This window comes from Orbicella franksi, chromosome 13, assembly GCF_964199315.1.
Source record: "Orbicella franksi chromosome 13, jaOrbFran1.1, whole genome shotgun sequence".
Taxonomy (NCBI): domain Eukaryota; kingdom Metazoa; phylum Cnidaria; class Anthozoa; order Scleractinia; family Merulinidae; genus Orbicella; species Orbicella franksi.
Genome location: NC_138157.1, coordinates 5,822,579 through 5,843,556, shown reverse-complemented (window position 1 = coordinate 5,843,556; position 20,978 = coordinate 5,822,579). Strand labels below are relative to the sequence as shown.

Genomic DNA, 20,978 nt, shown 5'->3' with positions numbered 1-20,978 from the left:
GATTTAGCAGGCGAAAGGGGTCGCTACCGTCGGGTAGCCGTTACTTTCGGATGGTTAAAAAACGTTTGTACAGTAACAGTCGTTTCAGACAAAGCGGACGTGTAACACAAGAAATTAGACGTTCCGTTCATGAATGTTTCCAACTATCCTCTTAAACAAAGCAGACTGTATAAACAACAACAACAAAAAAGCCTAAACCGGTTGGTACTGTAGGACGAAAGTGTAATGGTCGCCGTATCATATCGCAATACAAATTATTACCCAGCAGAATATTATTTGACCCTGCTGCTAGATTTTCAAGAAAAATTCAGTCAAGTCCGAAATAAAATCACGGATAACTCTTCAAGTCAATGTTCAGTTCTGCAGTCAGGCTGTTTCATCCGCGTGGCCCGCGCTTGAGAACAGATACTTTATCTTTTAGGAAAGTCTTCAAAGGGCGGCTGGGGCGCTACTTTCGGGGGGTCCGTTACTTTCGGGTGGGCTGTTACTTACGGGGGTTCAATGGAAGTTGAAAAAAATTAACGTTAGCTACCCGAGTAGGCAAGATAGGGCTATCTTGCCCGCCCGGGACTGCCCGCTGTATCTCTCAAGAAGAATTTATTCTTTCTGCCATATATTTAATCCTTTGTCGACCAAGCTATTTCGGTCAAGATAGCTGGATTTTGGCTTCGTTCTTTTTTTGCGTATGGACCTCAACTCCGTCTCAGTCTATAAACACGCAAAAAAAAGAGCACTTGACCAATATCTAACCATCTTGACCTCGCTCTTGTTCAATAACTCATATATATAGACCAATAAAGAACACGATTTGGGCAATAATTTAAATTCTTAATTACGCTTAACGCATCAAATGCACTAATCAAGTGACATCATTATTTTTTTCCTCTGTTCTCTTTCGTGTGTCTATGTATTAAAATATACTCTAACACTCTCTGGAAATTTTCTGCACATTAAAAAGAATGCCTTAATACATAATCTCTCGGAATATTTACAAATGAAACAGGTTCACCGATAGCCTATTATAGAACTGAAAAATATAATACTTTTTTCCTAGGCCAAGGAGTAAGGGACTTTCAAATTTAAATGTAGACAAAATAACCATGGACAGTCAATGAAGTGTCCCAGACAGTTGTACATTGCCAATTAAATATAGACGACTTTTGTGGATTGGAAAACTACAATTTTTTCCTGACACAAAACTAAGTCAGTTGGGAATAAAAAAAATAAAGAAATTTGTATCAAATCCAAGGCTGGATAGCAACCAAGATGATCTAAACATAGATCGTCCTCCCTTGTGTTATGGTGTTACTGCCCAACCATGGTTGACCTTGTAGCCCTCGCGGAGTCGGAGGTCCAAGGCTACAGGAGAATTTCAGGAGTGACTGGTCTTTGTTTTCTACTATAACAAGACTTTCCTTATCTGCTCGGCTAAGCTCTGACTGTCTTGTTCAACGTACGACTGGCCAGGGAAGAAATATTTCTGTGACGATCGCAGTGTCAGCAACTGGGAATGTTGAAACGGCTCGTACACAGCCAAATCATCTTTATCTTGAAACGGGTTCAGTGTCAAGGTTTTAAGATGAAGCACCATGTTGTTCAACACGAAACGGCGGCGAGTTTGGTAGATTGTAGGCAGGGGAAACGCTAAAATAAAAAAAGAGAAACATTAAACAATTAAATCCAATTAAAATAATTTATTCTATTTTACGGCCATGCTATCAGGCAGTCTGAAGAAGAAGTCCCAATTAAATTAGTCTTTTGCGCGCAAGTGCAAGAAAATGAAAGCAATGATATAGCAGAAATTACCAGCCAAAGACTATAAAAGGACTTCGCAAAGAATATAGAGTGGACTGAATCTTGATTCTTCAAGTAATTAGGAGAAAGGAAATTGGTTCAAAATTCTCCTAACCTTTTCGTCAAGGAAACGAAAGATTACTTCGAATACTTGGGAGGTTTTTATTTCAATGAGGATAAAAGCACTAAAAAGGTACAAATAAACTGGCCAATTTACCCAATGCAAGAGACGTCTCTCTTTCTGGATGACAGTGACTGCAGTGTGTTTCTCCCAGGCGCGCGAGACTCCGTTTGCTGAAAGAAAAGAGAATACCAAATAAACAGTCTAGTGGTGCAAAAGCAATCATAATTTTGTACTCGAAATTACGACTCCTGGAATTCAAAAACAGAAAAATTCAAAAAGAAAAAGGGGAACTTTTTTGACACATGGCGTTTGAGTGTTGTTTCACAGTCTATTTTAGAATTTGTCCCAATTTGATACGTACCTGTGTATTTTCGGCAAAACAAGCACAGTGTTTCTCGAGTTATCCTGTGCCTGCACAGGTGTCTCCTCACGTGTGCGCGTGCGTGCTCGCTCCAGTTCCTCCTCCATTCTGATCTCACAAAAGTAGTTGATCGCTTCTGAGGGCATAGCGGTGTCAGCGGCTCTGCCCCCAAGCGCCTCCACGTCAAATGAGACTGAAAAAATGGAAACAACACCGGCAAATTGATGTTTAAGTAAATTTACCTTTTAGTCTTGTTGGGAGCACGGAGGCCTAATGGTTAGGTTGCTAAAAATTGAATCGAGAACTCCGATTCGAATTCTGGCCGGGGTCTTAACGTTGTGTTCTTGGGCAAGACACTCTACTCCCCTGGACAAACGGCTTGGAGGCAGCCTGCAATGGAAGACTTGCAGCACTGCGGACTGCTTTGTGCAGCAGAAATCTGAGTTGAAATCAGAATGATGAACCACCCGGATTCTCCAACCTGCTCAGGACTGGTACAGATTTTACTGAGATTTCAATGTTCCATGTCACGCGTACGATGTGGAAAACACAGGAGGCAAATAACACATACATAAGAAAGATAGAATTTAACTTACTGCTCGTTGGTTTAGACATCTCGGATGCTGTCCTCTGCTGATATAAATACAAGAAAAAAAAAAATCTGGTCATCCCCGTTGATAAAGCGACAATGGTCTTTTAGGGTGATAAAGAGGAAGTACACACAAAACTATACAGGAGAAAAAAACTACAAAAATGACAGAAAATTTCTTTGGATTATATTCTGGGAATCGAGGGGTTTCTGGCGCGATCGTCTGCTCACATCAATATTCCATTTCGTCTTGCAATGTTTGTATGTATTACCAGGCAGACAGGTGATGAGAAAACAGAAAACTATCAATAAACGGCATATTGACTTGATGAACCATCAAATCACCAAAACTTTCATTAACACAAGTATATATGAATCAGCTAAGAGAATCAGTCGTTTGATCACGCACGAAGAACTCACTTGATCACGCATGAAGAACCCACTTTCATGTATAGTTTAGACTTTTAGTTTTGAGAGGACCCTTCTGAAAACCACCTCAAGGTGATTGGGGCCCTCCTGTTAAAATATTTATCTGTTACATTATTTATTATTTATTTTTACCTGTGAGCTTCCTCTATCGGTTTTCAAGATTCCCTTGATAGAGCTGGGTGTCTTAGGCGTCTTTGTTCCTCTACATTAACAAAAGAACCATGACATAAGCTAAAAATAAAGAGAAAGGAACCGCGCAAACAGTAAGGATTTAAACTTACTTGACCACACTGCCGGCCTGAGCGCGGCTGATCTTGCCTGCTAGGGATCGGATGTGTTGTCTGAACTGTGCAAGCCACTTGTTGAGCCACTGAACACACAAGTCCTTTACACGGGCCTTTCTTCTGTTATCAGGAATACCCTGTACAGGAGAAGAGAAAACGCGAAGCTGATTTTCAACTTTTGCTTTCGAGGATGTCACCAGCAGCGCTTTAAAAACACGTGACAGATGTCTATAGGTTCGAGGACCACCGAATTCAAAGCGATCGAAGATGCCTGCCATAAGCAAGGTGCAATCAACCGGCGAAAACGGTTATGTGACTTTAATGTACCTTGTACAGAGATCACAGGTTTTTATCGTGACTGAATCAAAGAACACTTACTATTAATAAAGGGGTTGCGATCTGACTTACGTTCTCCTGCCTCTTTGGTCACTTTGACCAAGTGACGGATTACCGTAAGGGCCCCAAAGGTTGAAACAAATTTTAAATATTTAGGGGCCCCTTTATTGAAAAAGGCGCTAAATCGTTTGGGACAGAGTACGGGGCTCTAGTAAGTCCATTTTACAATGAACATATGTTCAGACATACCGTAGTATCAAGCAAGTCCAGTTCTTTAGCAAAGTAGCTGGCAGTGTCTGGTACTCCAATTGAGGCTAACATTTCTCGGACAAACTTCCTGCAACGCCAAACATTATAAAACAAATTAAAACGAGTTATGAGCACATAGCTGGGCATGAACTTTAACGGTGATCTACACATTTCCGTATTGTGCAAGCTTCATAGGTGATCCATTGTGTTATTATGAAGAACAGCAGAGTTACGCGCTGGTCAAATGTCTGTCTGAGGTGTATGTTCTTCAGGCAATTCTTTACGGTTTCATCTTTTTCCTTTCAAATATTTATTTTGTATCACGCGCTTTTCAATCATGGAACCTTTTTTTGTTGAAAAGGTGAAAACAAAATTTGATACAGTTTATTTTATACCTTAAACAAAAAGTAAGCAAAGATTCCCTAATTGATTTTTTTTTATTTTTGGCTTTACCTGATTTCTTCATCACCATCAATAAACTGCGCCATAAGCTCAGCTACAAAAGACACTTCGTAGACCTTCATAGTATGCGACAGCTGCAGAGCCACACGTAAAAACTGTTTGGCCTCAGACGAGCCATGCGCAGTAGGGTGATCCGGGATATTCAGTTCTGCTATCATGGTGCGATTGACCTTTTCGGCTGTATCTCGGTTTAAACCTTCTTGGCGATGCAACAACATGATGGCCTGACAAACATGAAAGGAAAACATGCAGAATTGTCGTCAGTTAACGTTAATTCACGTCAAGTTTATTGTAATAAGCTTCTCTATTCCAGTAAGCGCCTATTGCAAAAGTACCATTCAAGTCTGACTTCGAATTGTCAAGTGAATTATGGAGTCTTGAGTATTTCTCGTCTGAACGTAATTTTGAACACAGTGACTTGGAATGAACAATATCAGAGCTCCTGTTGTTACAGTTCTTGAGCTGGTATTTCCTGTCAAGTAGCGCCCTTTGTTAGGGCGCCAATTATCAAAATCTTACTGAAAAGCGTAAAATTCTTTTGCTTCTGGTCAGGCGCCCAGTGAAAACCAACCCTTACAGTATCTGTTGTTAACGCTCTGTCTCTCTCTAATAAGCCCCATTACCACGAGCTACCAAAAGTAACTTAGAGCCCGGGAAACTATACTCAATCGTCATGTTATACGCATCTTCATTTATTTCAAGGGAAAATACATTTACTTAGCTTCCATCTGCCTTTATAGAAAAAAAAGACAAATGTTTCTACACGCGTTTCCCATTCGGTGTAAGTGGGTGTACACACATACTTACAGCACAGATCTGCGTCTTCAGTTCATGGTCAGTTGTCTTCTGAATCAAGCTTAGCAATAGTTCTACGAAGCTTTCTGCCGTCCAAGGTTTGGGGAACGACTGAAAATGAACAATGTTAGCGTTTAATGATGTTATTTCTATCCTTCAATAAACGTAAAAAGACGAAATGAAAACGTGCTATGTAATGCTTTGAAATATTCTCTACTCGCAACAAACATGTAGCTGGAGCTTGTTTAAGTGTCAATCGAAAGAAAAGGAGTTTAAGATGGGTTAGAACAACATCTCAGTGTCAACTTCAATTAAACAACTGAATGTAACTATCAAAGGCATAATGTCTAGATATAATAAGTCTCACTTTGCGTTGTAATATAATCACTGTCAAATGGGACTCCAGAAGAAACCTAAAAATAATACTTTGTAGAGGTAAAAAAAACGCCAAACAAGTAATTAGAAACAAAAAGAGACAAGGAGGATAAAATTGAACAGGATTGAGACCGACTGCGAACAATGCACTCGAAATAGATAGGCTACTTTTCGAGGGGGCGCCATGGATGACATATCACTAGCTCCTTTAAGTAATCAATTTTGTAATTATTTTGTTGTATACTCACCTCTGAGTTCGCGTCCGGAAAGAACTTTTCAAACCACAGTGTCCCCTTGAACTGACTGATGAACGATGGTAACGGCGTCGGAGGGGGAGGAGGTGTTGGGGTAGGAGTCGGCTCCTTGGGGGGAGGAGGCGTTCTGCAAAGTGTCAAGGAAAGAAAGTTCTGAGGAGAACGTGGGTGAATAAACTCGGTCGATGAAAATGTAGAACAAAACCGCGAAAACAAACCTCTTGACGAAATGAATTAGAACCTATGGGCATTTTCAGGGATAAATTACAGTTTATCTTTGCCATAATTCACAACTTACTTGATTGCAGAGTGCGAGAAGTTTCAAGTTTTGGTCTATATTTATAAAGGCTTTCCATCAATTGTTTAAAAATTAAGTTTTGTATTTTTGTTATGTTGAAAATAACAGGCAGCGATTAGGAGATTTTCTTCGAAAAAGTTCATTTTAGCCGGTTTTTGCACGTGTACTACATAAAAAATAAACTGAAATTTAAAACTAAGGAGAATATTATAACGGTGAGTATGGTATCGCAGAAAGAGAGCTGAAAGAAAGACGAGAGTTATACAGAAGGTAACATACAAAAACTATGGAGAAATGAATACCTGTTCAAGAGTGATGTTGCACTTAACTTTGGAGAGAGGTTCGCTCTCTGAGAAGAAAGATGAGAGATATGTTCGTGCGCAGCTTTATTTGCTTTTGTAAAGTTTGCATCTCTCGATCTAGAAGGAGTTCCTGAATGATAGCAAAGACCTCGAGAGTTCTCCTCGAAGCAGTGGACCCTTTCGAGTAGTTCTTCTACAGGGCTTATCGAAGCAGACGAACCTCTACACAGTAGATTTGTATGACAAGTAGTGTTTTGAGTCGCGGAGGACTCGTGTGGAAGGGCAAGACTGACTTCGTCCGCATGCAAGGTGGAACATAAACTTGCATCCACTTTTTCAGTGCCATACACACAGGTGTCTTTGAAGATTAAACGTTCGCCGCTACAAAGCATAAGAAGTAGTCTACGGAAAAGAAGCGAAAAAAGAAATCTGCCTTGAAAGTTAAGCAGGGGTAAAGAATCGACGGTGTAAACAGTTGCAAAGGAAGAAGTGGTTTGAGCACAAGGCGACAAGATAACGGGGGAAGAAGACCAGAAACCATGAAGTGCGGAGTGAGACCCGAAAGGTAGTATGGGATAGGACACTACACTAGAGAGAGATTTTGAGCCTCATAGCGCAACAAGGTTAGAAGATGAGGAATAAAACAAAAGTTATCAGAGATATGCAGGCAAGATGGAGATGGAGGAATGATAAATGAGGGCAAGAGAACTACCATCATCACAGAACAGTTATGGCGTCACTGACGGGATAACCGTGGTAAGTAAACTGCATGCCCAGCCCTTGGTTTGGGATTATGTTTAATGCATTTAAAAAAATTTATGGAAAAGAGGAAAGAAACAACCACAACAATTACTTAAAAAGCGATTTAACACGAATTTAATTTAACACATTTAAGCTTTAAGTTTACCTTTGGTCAAGCGCTGTTAGATCTGTTTTAACTCCATTTTCATTGGAGATTAGTTCAATGATCAATGATGAAGGACTTTCCAACAGTTCGTCCCTGTTGTCATCTATAACTTCATTTTCCATTGGCCACGTGGAAGGTGGAGACCAGTCATTTAGGTTTAGCATACCTGTACTACGATGACTGTTGGACAGCGGTATTCTTTAACAAGAAAGGACGTTTTTAAACTTACAGTTCATGTTTTAACTCGTTTTGTTTAAGTCTTTTCTTAAACCTTTCGTTTAGTGAGTATTAATGTAAAAGGGTTCATGGTAAGTCGAGTTTCTACTGAATTAGCGAATTCAATAGTGGCAGTTAAGTTATTTTTAGTTCTGCGTGTAGTTTTAAATCGTTTGCGTTTAATACTGGGATCAAAACTTTATCTGGTTAACGTAGTAACTGGCAGTTTAGCCTAGTTTAAAAATCATCTACAGATAAATATTAGAACTCAGTTAATCTACTATGCATAACAATAACAATCTCTGTTATGCATAGGATAACAGAAATTCAAGACAATTACTTTAGTTCTCAATTTACCAAGATCAATTTGACACAGTTAGAAGGCATTCAAACATCCCTGTTACTTAGATGCTTGCGTGATTCGCTTTGCGTGACGCGAACTATCTCATTTTCCATATGAAGGATCATTTGAGTCACGCAAAACGAAACTCTTTCTCTTCCAGAAGAAAAACAAAACGTAGACTAAACATACTTATAACAAACCTAAACTGGAAAACAGCCAAAGATCATAATGTCAACTTACGGTTCTGGCGTAGGAGGCTTGGGTCTTGTTACCAACTTCTCAATCGGACGAAGTGGTTTTACCTCCTTCTTTGGGGAGGGTATCCGGGTAGGTGACGGCTCCACTTCCGGGGGAGGGGACAGGGGTGGCGTCGGTGTGGGGGATTTGAAGAGCTCGGTCTCATCGATAGGTTCAGGTGAGGGAACGTCTCGTAAAGCAAGTTGAAGTTGATCCGCAAACTTAGACTTTCCTTTCCCCTTCTTGGCTTTTGGACTTTCAGGAGATTTGGCAGTTTTCTACTCGACAAAACAAGTTCATACGTTATGTAATTTAACAATGAATCAAATTAAAACCACCAATGACAGTTTTTTTTTTACTTATTCTCTGTGTTACCTAGATCTTATGATTACCCACATTTTGATTAGAACTATCGGTAATTACAACTTGCATGTTAAAACCAGTTTGTAAAAACCTAGCTGTTATCTTGCTACATTGAAGAAGATCTCCTATTCGGACACCCTGATAATAAAACCCCCATTCTTCTCTACCAATAAACAATATACTTCTACATGTAAAATCATTCTGTCTATGCCTTTTAACCTGTTACAAAGTCATTTGTGCCGAAAGGCAATTTAAAGAGAGGCAATTATTCATTTTCAAGCGTTAGGACAATTTGAGAACCTTCATCACACCCACCCATATTCTTCCCCTCACTGACTCTAACCACCCCCCCCCCCCCACCCTTTTCTCTCTACCAAGCATCTGAAGATTGACGACAGCTAACCTTCTTCCTGCTCTCCAATTCAGCCAGTTGCTCTGCAGTCAACTGCGGCGGTTTCCACGGTTCAGCCTCCTCTTTACCCTCCTCTCTTAAATCCTTAAACATGGCCACAACGACAGAGTTCGGAATGAAGCCATCAGGCGCGATAACGAACATCTCCTCGTCTTCAACTTCCGCTTTATGTGAAGCCATTCGCGAAAGTCTCTGCGATACCAGTTGAACAGATTGGCTCGGCGAAGGATACCGTTTAGACTTCGGCACATCGACGACGTATCGATCGCGGTCCCGATTCACGAGCGGTGGTTCTATCGGATGACTTCGGAAATCCCGTTTGTGACTGGGGGCCGAACGAGAGACCCTGGAACTTGTCTCCCCGTGCGAAAAGATCTCGCTTTCTGTTTCCATGGTGAGAGGGCGTTCAGATCGCGATATTTCGTCGAGTTCCTTCGTGGAAGGAAGTACAGGAGTCTCTTGACTGTCTTCCTGCAATTTTATCGGTTCAAACTCCGACATTGACAAGCTCATGATCTCGGGTTTTGGAGGTTTCTCAGGGGATGACTGGCTTTTCTTTGATCTAGTAGACTGTCTGCTTATCGAGAAAAACCCCTGGCCTCTATCAGGCGAGTACGGTTCTTCTCCGTCTTCTTCGTAACCATAACCTTCGTCGTCGTCCAAGGTGTCGTCTGGAAGATCGAAGTGCGGCCGCTTGTAAAATATTTCCAAGTATCTTTCAAACGCTTCGCCGCGAACTGTCTCCGTGTCAATGTTATGTCGTTTCCTGGTGAATTCGTAAGTTCCGTCGCGAAGTTTTCTAAGCTCATTTTCACGGTCCTGAATCTTTGCGAAAGCCTGAAGGGAAAATAGGAGAAATAAATTAATCAGGTTTTGTTTCCGATAGTTCACATAGTTAATAACAATAAATGTAATCTGATATTTCCTTCTGAAACTTCTTTTGCTCCTGTCATAAACTTTGAAAAATCTCTGCTTATATTAACAGTCATCCACAGCACTGTAGTCTTGTGGCTGGCCGACTGAGCCACTTTCGCAACCATTAGTGATACGTTTTGATTGGAGGAAAAAAAATCGGAACGTCTTGGAGCATCAAAAGTTAACCGTTCTCTAATAAACTTGTAAACAAAATGAAATGATAGCTGTTATACCAGACTTCTCCTCTCCTCTTCTTGAATCTTCTCGTCCATTTCGTCTTGTGGAAGCGTGTCTTGAAATCCACTGTACTTATCGAGCGACGACTTGACTCGAGTCAGCCGCGCACATTCTTCGGGTGTTAGACCGCCTCTTACGTCTGCATCGATATCCATCGGTGCCTCGGAAACAACCCTTCGGAAATCCATCGCCACCATTCGGAAAATGTACGATTGTGGCATGTCTAAAGCCAAAAGAGAGAAGAACTAAGGAAACTTTGTTCATGTAGTTTTAATTTCAGGAGAAGCTTTTAGCTTTTAAAGATGGCATGTTTAGTAGAAAATCACAACTGAAATTGTTTGAACAACAGAGGCTATGTATGGAAAGTACTAAAATGCTCTAATACATTAACTACTCTACTCTAATACACGTTGCTCTAATACGTTGTGCTTCACGCAGTCTAACTTGAAACCGCGCACGCGTTAAAGCACACGCATTTTTAACGCGTCTTTAACAAGAATTTTGGTTTGCTAATTTCTGAGCTGTAATCAAGGGCAATAGATGCATTGATTGATGTTATTCTACAAAAGGAAAAACTGCGACATAGTGTTTTGAAGTAAGGGAAATATGATTAAAGGGGCAGCGTTGAAACACATTATGGATAATTTTGGATGATCTTAATAGTGATGACAATAAAACTCCTCAATATCTTACTGAGGTTGATATCAGTTTGTAATCAGAGAAAACAAGCGCGCAATGTCTGCAATCTATGGGTACGTGACTTCTCTGCCAGTTACATGCCGCACTGACTGTTCAGACTAAGTTGGTTGTAATTGGCCGAGCAATAGAAAAGCCAACATAGAGATGTCATGAAGTAATCAACAACGGCAGCAGCAACATAGCCCGTTTTTATGTACTTTCAAAACATTTTGAACACTTACAAGAAGCGTAGTTGATTTTGTGAAGATGTTTGCCAATGCCCACAATCAGGTCACCTTTCTGACTACAGAAACAAATGCTGGTGGGAGTGGCATTCAGTTTGATGACACGCAAGAGTCTATTGGCCTCGTCCCAGATTCTCACGGAGCCATCAGCACTGCATGACGCAAAGAGCCTCATCTTGGAGCAGCTGGTCAATCCCGTGACGTCATCCATGTGATCAGAATCACTGCTATGATCAAACCGTTCTAAAAAACAATTTATTCAGCACGTTAGTAAAATGAATGTTTTGTGTTCCCAGCAAATACACGAAGGAAAGGCGAAATTGTATCAAGCCTGTTTGTACACTGCAACATAAATAGACATAAATAAATCAACCACCCAGTTATGGTTTGTTAAGGAAAAGACATCCTATCCAGGGGGGAGTAGAAATACTCCTAGTCCCTTCGTGCTAGATAGAGACCAGAGATAAGCGCCGGCCTGGTGGGCCATATGCCTTGTATGCAGAATTTACCTATGACCTAACGAGGTTACAGTGACAAACCTTCAGGCAATAGCACAGAAGGACGACCACAAGCTATGTTGTTTGATTTGGAATAGCAGAACCGTTTACGCGTCTGTAAAACATACGCGTAATTATTGAGATCTGACACATGTAAAGCGAACGTTCAGTCAGTGCAGTGCTTTTGTATAATATATTACACAAAATCTTGTTACTTACTTTTTTGAGTGGTTTTAAAGACCACAATGTTATATGAAGCTGTGGATGGCTCGTGGAATGCGGCGCACAGTTTGTGGTGAGCCACGGACAGGAGTCTGGGGGTCTCATGACAGTACAACGTCATCAGAGGGGCCAGGGCCTCCTGAGCGAATGGGAAAAGGCGCCAAATCTTGATCACGCGGTCTGGAAGGAAAAATTAGCGCATTACTTTGATTAGGTTAATAAACAAACTAAGAGAAGGAGCTGAAAATAAACAATTGATGCATTTATTTAGAGATTCTGGTGCCAACTGAACATAAGATTGTTTGGTCGAGTAATATCTATTTTTCAAGTCCGGAATATCCGAGGAAAACAGGGCGAAGTTATAAAGAAAGCATCACAACTACAAGCTTTTTTTACACGTATGCGTGTACGCTTGGCGTTAAGCGGGTAACAACAACCACATGCTCTCCATGACAGAAAAAAAAAATTATTTCTATCATCGAGTTATGTCGAAGCGAAGGCAACTGCATGTATGCTTCGTTGAGATTGCGCAAGGAAACTAAAACCATCTGTTTGAATTAATAATAAAAACGGCCTAATACATGCCATGCGATGGAACCGAGGAAGGAACAAAGAAATGGCTTAACATGAACAGGATTATTAAATAATATTCAATTTCTTGCACTTGAGGTTTAAGAACAGAACTTCCAAAGCGGCTTCGTCATCTATCCGTTAATGACAGCCATATCAAAAGAAAGCAGGAAAAATCATGAAAGCGTTGCGATGCTACTTGTACATGTATATAGCTCGTGTAAAGACAAATTTCTTTGCTGTTTGTTCCACGCTACCACGTTATTCAGCCATGTGACAACAAAATACGCTGTTGTTTCGCAGTAAATCGAGAACAGAAAGGTTAGCGAATGCTCGCGATGAACTGCGGGGAAAACGATTGATGATGATTTTGACGTAAAAAAAAGGGTAAATGCGCGCGCAGTTTAGGTTATATTGTGCGTGCAATGGGTAGCGGTTGCACGTTTTTTTTTTTTATAATGAACATTTTCGAAGTTATTGACAAAACAAAGAATTTTCGACTCACCCAGACCAGCGGAGATGACTTGATCAACTACTGGATTAGCTACTATGGTTATCACCTCGTCTCTGTGTGCCTGAAAAAAAAGAAAAAAAGATATACTTGACATCCCACTCTGAATGACTTACAAACTCTACAATGTACGTTTTCACGTTTCAAAAACATTTTAGTCTGTTGAATGGTTCGCACAGCTTTTCTGAGAGTACTATTTTGAGCGAAAGTTCGCTACAGTTTGGAGGGAAACATTTTGTCACGTTTAATATTCCAACAAGAAACAATTGCTACTGCAATCATTTTAATAAAGGACGTTTCTCGCGTCAATAAATGTTAATTATCAAGGTTTTTTTCTTTTTTCAGTGAGAAAAGTGCGTATGTAAATAGAACCGAAAAAAGGATTTTTCTCTCGTAACAGGGAATATCTGAAAGCGCACTGGTTCTTTCACAAACAGCCTCACCTCAATTTGAAAGGACACTTTGCCGGGAGTCTTTTCGTTCTGCCAGTCAAACAAGACAATCATGCCATTTACAGAGCCACCGAGCAGCAGGGTTCGGTCATAAGCATTAACACTCTGTCCTTGATTCTCAAGTTCTTCTGCTCTTTTCTTGGTTTTCAGGTTGGTGACCAGGTCTCCCCACGAATCGCCTTCAAGCTCGTCCTACAAACAGACAACAAGTCATTTAGTAAGTTTGGATTCATTTCTTTTATAAAGACATTCTATACTAGTTCTTAGAAAGTCTCGCAAAATTGGGGGATAGAGCCCCCGTGTTATAGTGTCTTTGGGCGTGGAACTAAAGTTGGCAGATCTGGAGATAAGGCAAAATACCACTCACGACTATCAAATCTTTGAATTCGTCCTTCTCAAACGCATTAATAATTCAGCAAGTTTAAACAAAGGGAATCATGACCGCGACGGTGTTTGGATATCTGATTTTTACTATTTTATTTCTCCATTTTCTCCTTAGCTTTAGTTTCGATTGAGAAGAAATATCAAACACTCAAGACCGTTTTTGGCCACATTTCCAAACACCTCGAAGTTCGTCAAAAAATACTCCGGTACACGTCGTATTTTTAGCTCTCTGCTCGGTGTTTGGAATGTGGTCTAACACGGTCTTTCGTGTTTGGTATAATATCACATCAGCTTTTTTTTTTTTTGGCAGATTGAAAATTACGTCGTAAACTTGTTAAGATAATTAATAAGAAATACAATAAACAACTGATCTGCGTCTCTCACCTCAACGACATATTCATAAAGACAAAGACAAGTACACGAACTCGGTGCTGAAAACGAGAAAAAGTAAAATAATTAGTAATAATGCATTGAGAAAATCCATCTAAAAAAAAACTTTGCAATGGAGCTCACGTCGTCTTAAGACACAAAATGCACAACTTTACCATCTGGATTGGTCTTTGTGTCCCACTCTTGAATTTTCTTGCACGGATTAGTCCTAGTGGATGCCTTTAAGATTTTACCACATGAGAGCAAGGTAAATAGTAGATCTACAAACAAAGCAGAAAAGTAGAATTGAGCGACAATAGAACGGTTCCCACAATGAAGCTACACTGTACACGTGTCAAAATTTCCACAAATACAGGTCAATGTACTGCAGACGGTAACCAAAAGTCTATATATCAGGTCTGGCTTGTTTTAGTTGGAGAACTGGGTTTCACTGGTCTTGATAGAAAGGGGAAAATTCAAATGATTGTCCTTCCTATCCGTTGTTGTGGAACAGGGTTTCAGGTTCGGACTGAGACAGTAGTCCAGGTCCTACTCAGATAGCAAAGCCATTGTGGTCTGAAGACCAGTTCTTTATACTGTTGGCAAACCTTTGACTAACAATTTAAGTTATTCATCTGCCGACATTATCAAGTGCTTTTTTTCACGCTGGGGAGAGGGAGCAGGCTGATCGGAAGAATTTTGGCTCGAGGCGATGAAAACTTGCACGTCAAATGGACAGGTTCGAACAGGTACAGCTGTACGTGATGTTAATAAACTATTTGCCGTGTAATCATGTAATTCTCTACTTTTTTTCTTAATTCCTTTTCCACATACTTTCAGCAGCAGCGTAAGCCACATCAGCAATGATACTCATGCTTGGTAACAGCATTGTGGTGATACACTCTCCGGAGCCTGGAGACAACAGGCGTACTGTGGCGTCACTACACGTGCACACCAGTCTTAACGGCATCTGCACAATAAAGAGACGTATGGCTTGCTTTATCATGAAATAACAGTGTTACACAATCACGATTAGTTGACAGTGGATTTGTATTCAGGCAACAAATGACGTAAAGTAGGGAAAGGAATACAATGGGGAACTTGTCTCTAAAGTCTACACAAACTGCGGTATTCTCTCAAACTACTCAAGAATTAGATCACTGTATCAGCGCAAGATTTTTTACCACGCATAGAAATCGACAGCAAGTGATCTATTTGTTTTAAATTATATTTTGTACTAGTCGTTCATAATATTATCTAAATCGTCTTCACAGACACTTCAAAAACGCAAAGAAGCGGCCGTCATTTTGTTAACAACAGCACAGTGCTAGTGTATTCACTAGCTATCACAGAATAGATAGTGAGTAGCGTAGCCAATAACGGAGCGGCATTCGTGATAGAACGCTAGTAGATTTATTTTCGAATTATATCCTTAAATGAAAGAATCGAGTCTCATCTCGGTTGGTATTCTGATTGCGCGTAAAAATCATTAATTTTGCTGTTCACGCTGGCTCCAGTCACGTTAAAAGAATGGGTAAAAAGAAAACGAGAAAATTCGTGAAACCCAAACGAGCCTAATACTGTAGCTGTCATCTACATGTATGTTGATTGTATATACAGTACATGCATGTACATTCCGGCCAGACACAAATTAATGAAACTGCAGAAATGAATATTTCAAAGGCATCACTTACTCTGGGATGTGTCGTGGGCTTGATGGATTTGATTTTACTTCTGCAAAAGAAATAAACAATTCTTTCAAGCATTTGTACATATGTACATCCACCTCCATAATAACATTTCACAAATAAACAATAAAATTAATTTAGTACCTTTTTTTGTTCCTTTCCTTCTTACTATACCAGTTTTTCATTACTCTGTTCAAGTTATTTTGAGTAGAGGATTTAGCAGTTTTTAAATCGTGCTGCTGACTCTAAAAACATTACCAAACTTCAAGTATCTTCATTAATCAATGCTAAAGTTCGTTCCAGTTTAATAAGTAGTTAGATCTTTCAAGTAAGAGACTGCATAAGCCAGTAAATGAGAACAACGTATTTCCTAGACCTCTTTTAAAATTTGACTTCACTCACCCTACAGTTGCAAAGACACTATGGATGTGCTCGATCCTCCACAACTCAATAGACCTCCGTCCAAATGAGTACAAGTCACTCTTTCCCGCAATAGTCCCGAGTCCCATGACTGCTTCCTTAGTGTCTATTCTATCGACTTCATCAGCTGTATCCAAACTCCAGACTCTGATGGTACAGTCACTTGAACCTGACATGATGTAAGTACCAAACGGGTATACCGCCAATGTGTTGACTGACTTTAAATGGCCGACAAAGATGATCTTGATGTTGCCTCTGTCATCCCAGACTTTAATGGAGCCATCTTTTGCTCCTGTAATAAGGTACTAATGAAAGAGAATACCAACCAGGTGAAGTTAAAATAAATGCATCATTGTATTTTAATAAGTTCTATGGTTACAGGCAGAGTGTAGCCTCTTTTCATTGCACGTGCCGTCTGATAAAAGTTAGCATTAATTTTGAATAACAGAATTGCAATTGACTGTATATGAACGTAAAATTTTTTTAATTAGATTTTTCTGGGATAAAAAAATGCATACTTGTTCAAACATTTCAGATCTACACTACCTGTAAGGTTGGGTTTTTATAAATTTCTCATTAAACTCCAAGAGAGAGCAAAATGAAAAAAGTGGGGTGTGGGGTGATACCACACCCAAAATACTGGCTATTGTCTTTCTCCACTTAAGCCAACACAGTTGTTGTAAACCATGCTCAGCATGCAAAGAAATTTGTGTCCGATAGTTCACGAGTGGTGAATTTTGAAGTTGGGCTAATGGTTCTGTTCTTCACTTGCCTGGCGGACAAGTGAAGCCTACTGGATTAAAATTTCAGAGAATTCAAATTCAAGAATTATGTAGATGTAATGTACTGTAAGAAATCCAGTTATTGTACACGTATCAATTGAATTTTTAGTCAGTCATTTATGCTAGTGGGATAGTTTATTTTGTGCTGGTGAAAAAGAACTGCCAGGCTTGTATGTCCCAGTTATAGCTTGCCCAAAATGACAAGCTGGAAAACTCATTTGCGTTGGATCCCACATGCTCAAAAGTTAGTCAAGGCTTACTTTTTTGTATGAAAATGTTTCTCAGTGCTTAAATTTCGGTTGTTGAGATTTGCTTCCTGTTAAGGGGGAGAAGCTATTTTCTTTCTTGCTTCCTGCAAAGACGCAAGTAACTGGCACATACAAATTCTTTCACAGTTTACACACAGTTTGCTTGTACATCCACGTACCTTGAGTGGATTGAAGAACAGCACAGTAGTGATCTCTCTAGGGTGCAGCTCTTTCAGATGACCCACACAAGATCCATTCAGAAGGTTGTAAATAATTACATTATTATGATACACTGCAAAGCATCTCTGAGATCTGCTGGGAGTGTCCTCCAGACACAGCAATGATATAATGCTAGCCGGTGGCATACATTCCTGAAATTTGGCCATAAAATTATTTCGTGAATATTTTTAAAACATAATTTGCATTGCTATTAATAATAATAAAGTACTATACATGTACCTATTTGTTAACTCTCTACAGTTCTATGAACATACATAAATATCACAAAAAAGAAGAAAGAAATGTAATAACTGTTTCAAGACTCACTGACAGAACTTTACGCTGAAGTAAAAACTTTGCACCATATCTAAAGCTCCAGCACTAAAAAGAGACAAAACATAATAAAGGCTTATTTATTATTATGTGAGTGTAAACTACATGATTGTACAGTAATTTATTTAACTGCACAGCAATTTTTTAAAAGGCCAATAAGAACAATTTTTTAAGGGTAATGTAACTGATGATTCTAACTTGCCAATGTTTGCTTGTTGTTGCTGATATTAGGGGCTTTTGTGATGGGGAATATTGGGGAACTACATTATGACTTTAAAATTATACAATGAAACTCAATTGAATAGGGTTAAAAACAAATTGAGCACAAGTTGGACCTTTGCAGTCGGTGGCATTCAGATATACACATGCGCCTGGATTCCATGTGTTCTTGGACCACAGTGCAAGCATTGTAGGAATTGATTTTTCCATGTCCCACACAAGATCCATTTAGAGGGTTGTGGGGGCACTTCTCATGGGCTGTTCCTCTCCCTTTCCTTCCCTCCTCTCGCCCCATGTTTTAAATTTATTCAGATCAATCTGTGACTCGACACACATTAGTAGTGTTAAAATTATAACATTGTCTCAGGTGAGTACTAACCGTAACATTTCCAACTCCTCCAGTTACGATCTCATTTGTTGCTTCATTATACACTCCACTAACCCAAAAAACAACACATGTACATGTATTTGTGAGAACAGCATCCTTTTGTGACTCAAATAAGAAATTTTAATTAAAGTTAAATAAATTCCTGCATCTTGTTTTACATGTAGACCAGTAAATCAAAGCGGCCTTAACAACATTGTACACATATGGTTTGACAACTTCTCAGTTGTGAATTTCAACACTATTTTTGTCGTAATTATTTTACTAAATACCCACGGCAGGAACTGAAATTTATACATTGTACAACTGTACATGTTGCTTGTTTGTAAAAAAATAAATTATCTGGAAGTTTATTTAATGTTTGCTTGGAAGGCATATTTTTAAAATTAGTTTCACTAATAAAATCTAACTAATATAAATAAATTTAAGGAAAGGGATTAGTTCAACCAATTAATGATAACTTTCAGAACTTGTGTCAATACCATTTAAGTAAAAAAAGTTACCTGAATATCCTGCTGACTGAGGATGCCACACTTATGACTTTGAAGCCATCTGACAATAACTACAGAACATTCAAGTTATTAAAAAAATGCTAATTACAAAAAGACTACATTTGTCACTAAAATAAATATTGCTACATATGGCACACTGTTACGTATTTTGTATTACATGTATCTACACTATAATTGTTCTGAAACAAAACTAGTGATTTTTTTTTAATATTCTCCATCTCTCACCCAACAATGACAAAAAAAAAGAATACCACAGAGTAACAACTAAACTATACCCAAAGGTACATGTATACAGTCAGATATGAGAAATGATAATTACTGGTAGACAGATAAGATATATTTTGTTTCAGTGGTTCACCACAAATTCATATTATCTGTACATTGTCTGTATTGGTCTCATATTAGTGTCATATACGTTTACAATCAGGGCACATAACAATACTCATCATATATCTAATTAGTGCCATGTTCCCGCTGACGGTATAATTGCTCCACAGCAGAAAAGGAGTGATAATCAGCTGAATAACGGATGACTGTTTTTACTTATGGCCATGGCTAATAAGCTCACTACTCTACAAATAAATACATGTGGCTCCCTTTTGAATAATACAGTTGTAGTTTGATCAAGTAAGACCCACCATACACTCATTGTACATGTATATTAGGAAAACTGTGGTCAGTTAGTATGTAGTATATTGCAGTTATAGAAAAAAAAGCAGCTAATGGAAATCTGCAACAAATTTATCTAATAGTTGCTCAATAGAATCCCCTACACTACAGGTTGATAAACAGCTTGAATACCAATGGATAACAAAAGTTTCTATGAGCCTCCAGGCTTGACAGCTGGACATTCGCTTGTCAGCTGATGATAATTGATCCAGCTCAGGAAGAAATTTTCATTACATTTGAATTCATACAAAGGCTGAAAGATCACCTTAACAAATATTATTTTTCAATTTTTTGCCTTGGTTTTCCCAGATAGAAAAATCTTTGCTTCTGTGCATATGGTCCAGAGATTTTTCTACCTTACTGAACTAGCTGTTCTTGATATTGATAACTTTTCTGGGCAGAGAAGTACAAACTGTGTGTCATGTACATGCATGCAAAGAATTATCAGTGGCCCTACGAGATTTAATTAAGTTTATCTTTTAATTATATATTTTGATTAAGCCCGTATAGTTAACAACATATTAGAAGTTTACTTACTCTTATATTTTCATCAAATCCCCAGGCAACATAGAATCTAGTTCTCCTTGCATACACTATCCCACAAATGGGATCTCTTAGGATTTTGCTGTTGATATCTTCTCTGTAACCGGTTCTCAAAAACACAGACGCTTTACCCTCGCAGTCGATCCCGACGAAGTTATCATTGAAAGAGTTGAAAGTTACAAAAGAAAGGTCTTCCTCGGACTCCAAAGAACTGACTGGATGGACGCCGTGCCCGACATTTCGAGCCTGTTTTTCATCCAGTTTCTTGGGGTCGTCGCCATGTTCTTGTTTGATTGCTGTCTTGATAAGTTTCCAGTGCGAGCTAACTTTTAACTCTGATTCATCAAAAACCGGCCGCTTGGTCCGTGTTTCGATTAGCTGCATGAGTTTACTTGTCATGTTGAAATCGTAGAGCTTCGAGGTGATCTATACGAACATAAATTCCTCTGTCATTTTGCAAAGTAAGCTTACTTCACCTCAAAATAGCGAGCTGACTTCCCGCCAAACCCTTCTGAGGCAAGTAGAATTAGTGCGAAATCAATCTGACCATTCCCATGTTCTGCGGTTTTCCGTTATCTTAAAATATAGGTCGTTTATCTTCAGCGGTACCAGAGAACTCCTGATATTAAAGTCATCCCACAGTGTCTTGCTCCACAACAGCCACTCAAAATGGCCACTTTAGTTTAATTTCTATGGCAACGCATGTCATCAAAGGCAGGATAGGTATAATTTATGCATCATATATGACAT

General features: G+C 39.3%; 1 protein-coding gene across 4 annotated transcripts; it reads right to left on the bottom strand.

The window, feature by feature from the left end:
* Nucleotides 1-81: 81 nt before the first annotated feature.
* Nucleotides 82-20,954, bottom strand: LOC145465472 (uncharacterized). 4 transcript variants are annotated; one of them, XM_081449255.1, is made up of 28 exons: nucleotides 20,223-20,954; nucleotides 19,008-19,066; nucleotides 18,499-18,556; nucleotides 17,895-17,948; nucleotides 17,528-17,719; nucleotides 16,301-16,623; nucleotides 15,905-15,944; nucleotides 15,045-15,180; nucleotides 14,387-14,491; nucleotides 14,226-14,272; nucleotides 13,449-13,649; nucleotides 13,000-13,069; nucleotides 11,922-12,104; nucleotides 11,203-11,448; nucleotides 10,279-10,505; nucleotides 9,122-9,967; nucleotides 8,359-8,633; nucleotides 7,560-7,757; nucleotides 6,047-6,179; nucleotides 5,436-5,534; nucleotides 4,620-4,852; nucleotides 4,167-4,254; nucleotides 3,579-3,718; nucleotides 3,430-3,499; nucleotides 2,876-2,912; nucleotides 2,280-2,472; nucleotides 2,012-2,088; nucleotides 82-1,644 (listed from the first exon to the last, which is right to left on the bottom strand). In XM_081449255.1, the coding sequence occupies exons 1-28, from the start codon at nucleotides 20,625-20,627 to the stop codon at nucleotides 1,400-1,402; spliced, it is 4,980 nt and encodes a 1,659-aa protein (XP_081305381.1). In that variant the 5' UTR covers nucleotides 20,628-20,954; the 3' UTR covers nucleotides 82-1,399. The 4 variants fall into 4 exon arrangements, with proteins under 4 accessions (XP_081305381.1, XP_081305382.1, XP_081305383.1 ...); XM_081449256.1 differs by having other exon boundaries at nucleotides 2,876-2,909; XM_081449257.1 differs by lacking the exon at nucleotides 7,560-7,757 and having other exon boundaries at nucleotides 20,223-20,951.
* Nucleotides 20,955-20,978: the final 24 nt, after the last annotated feature.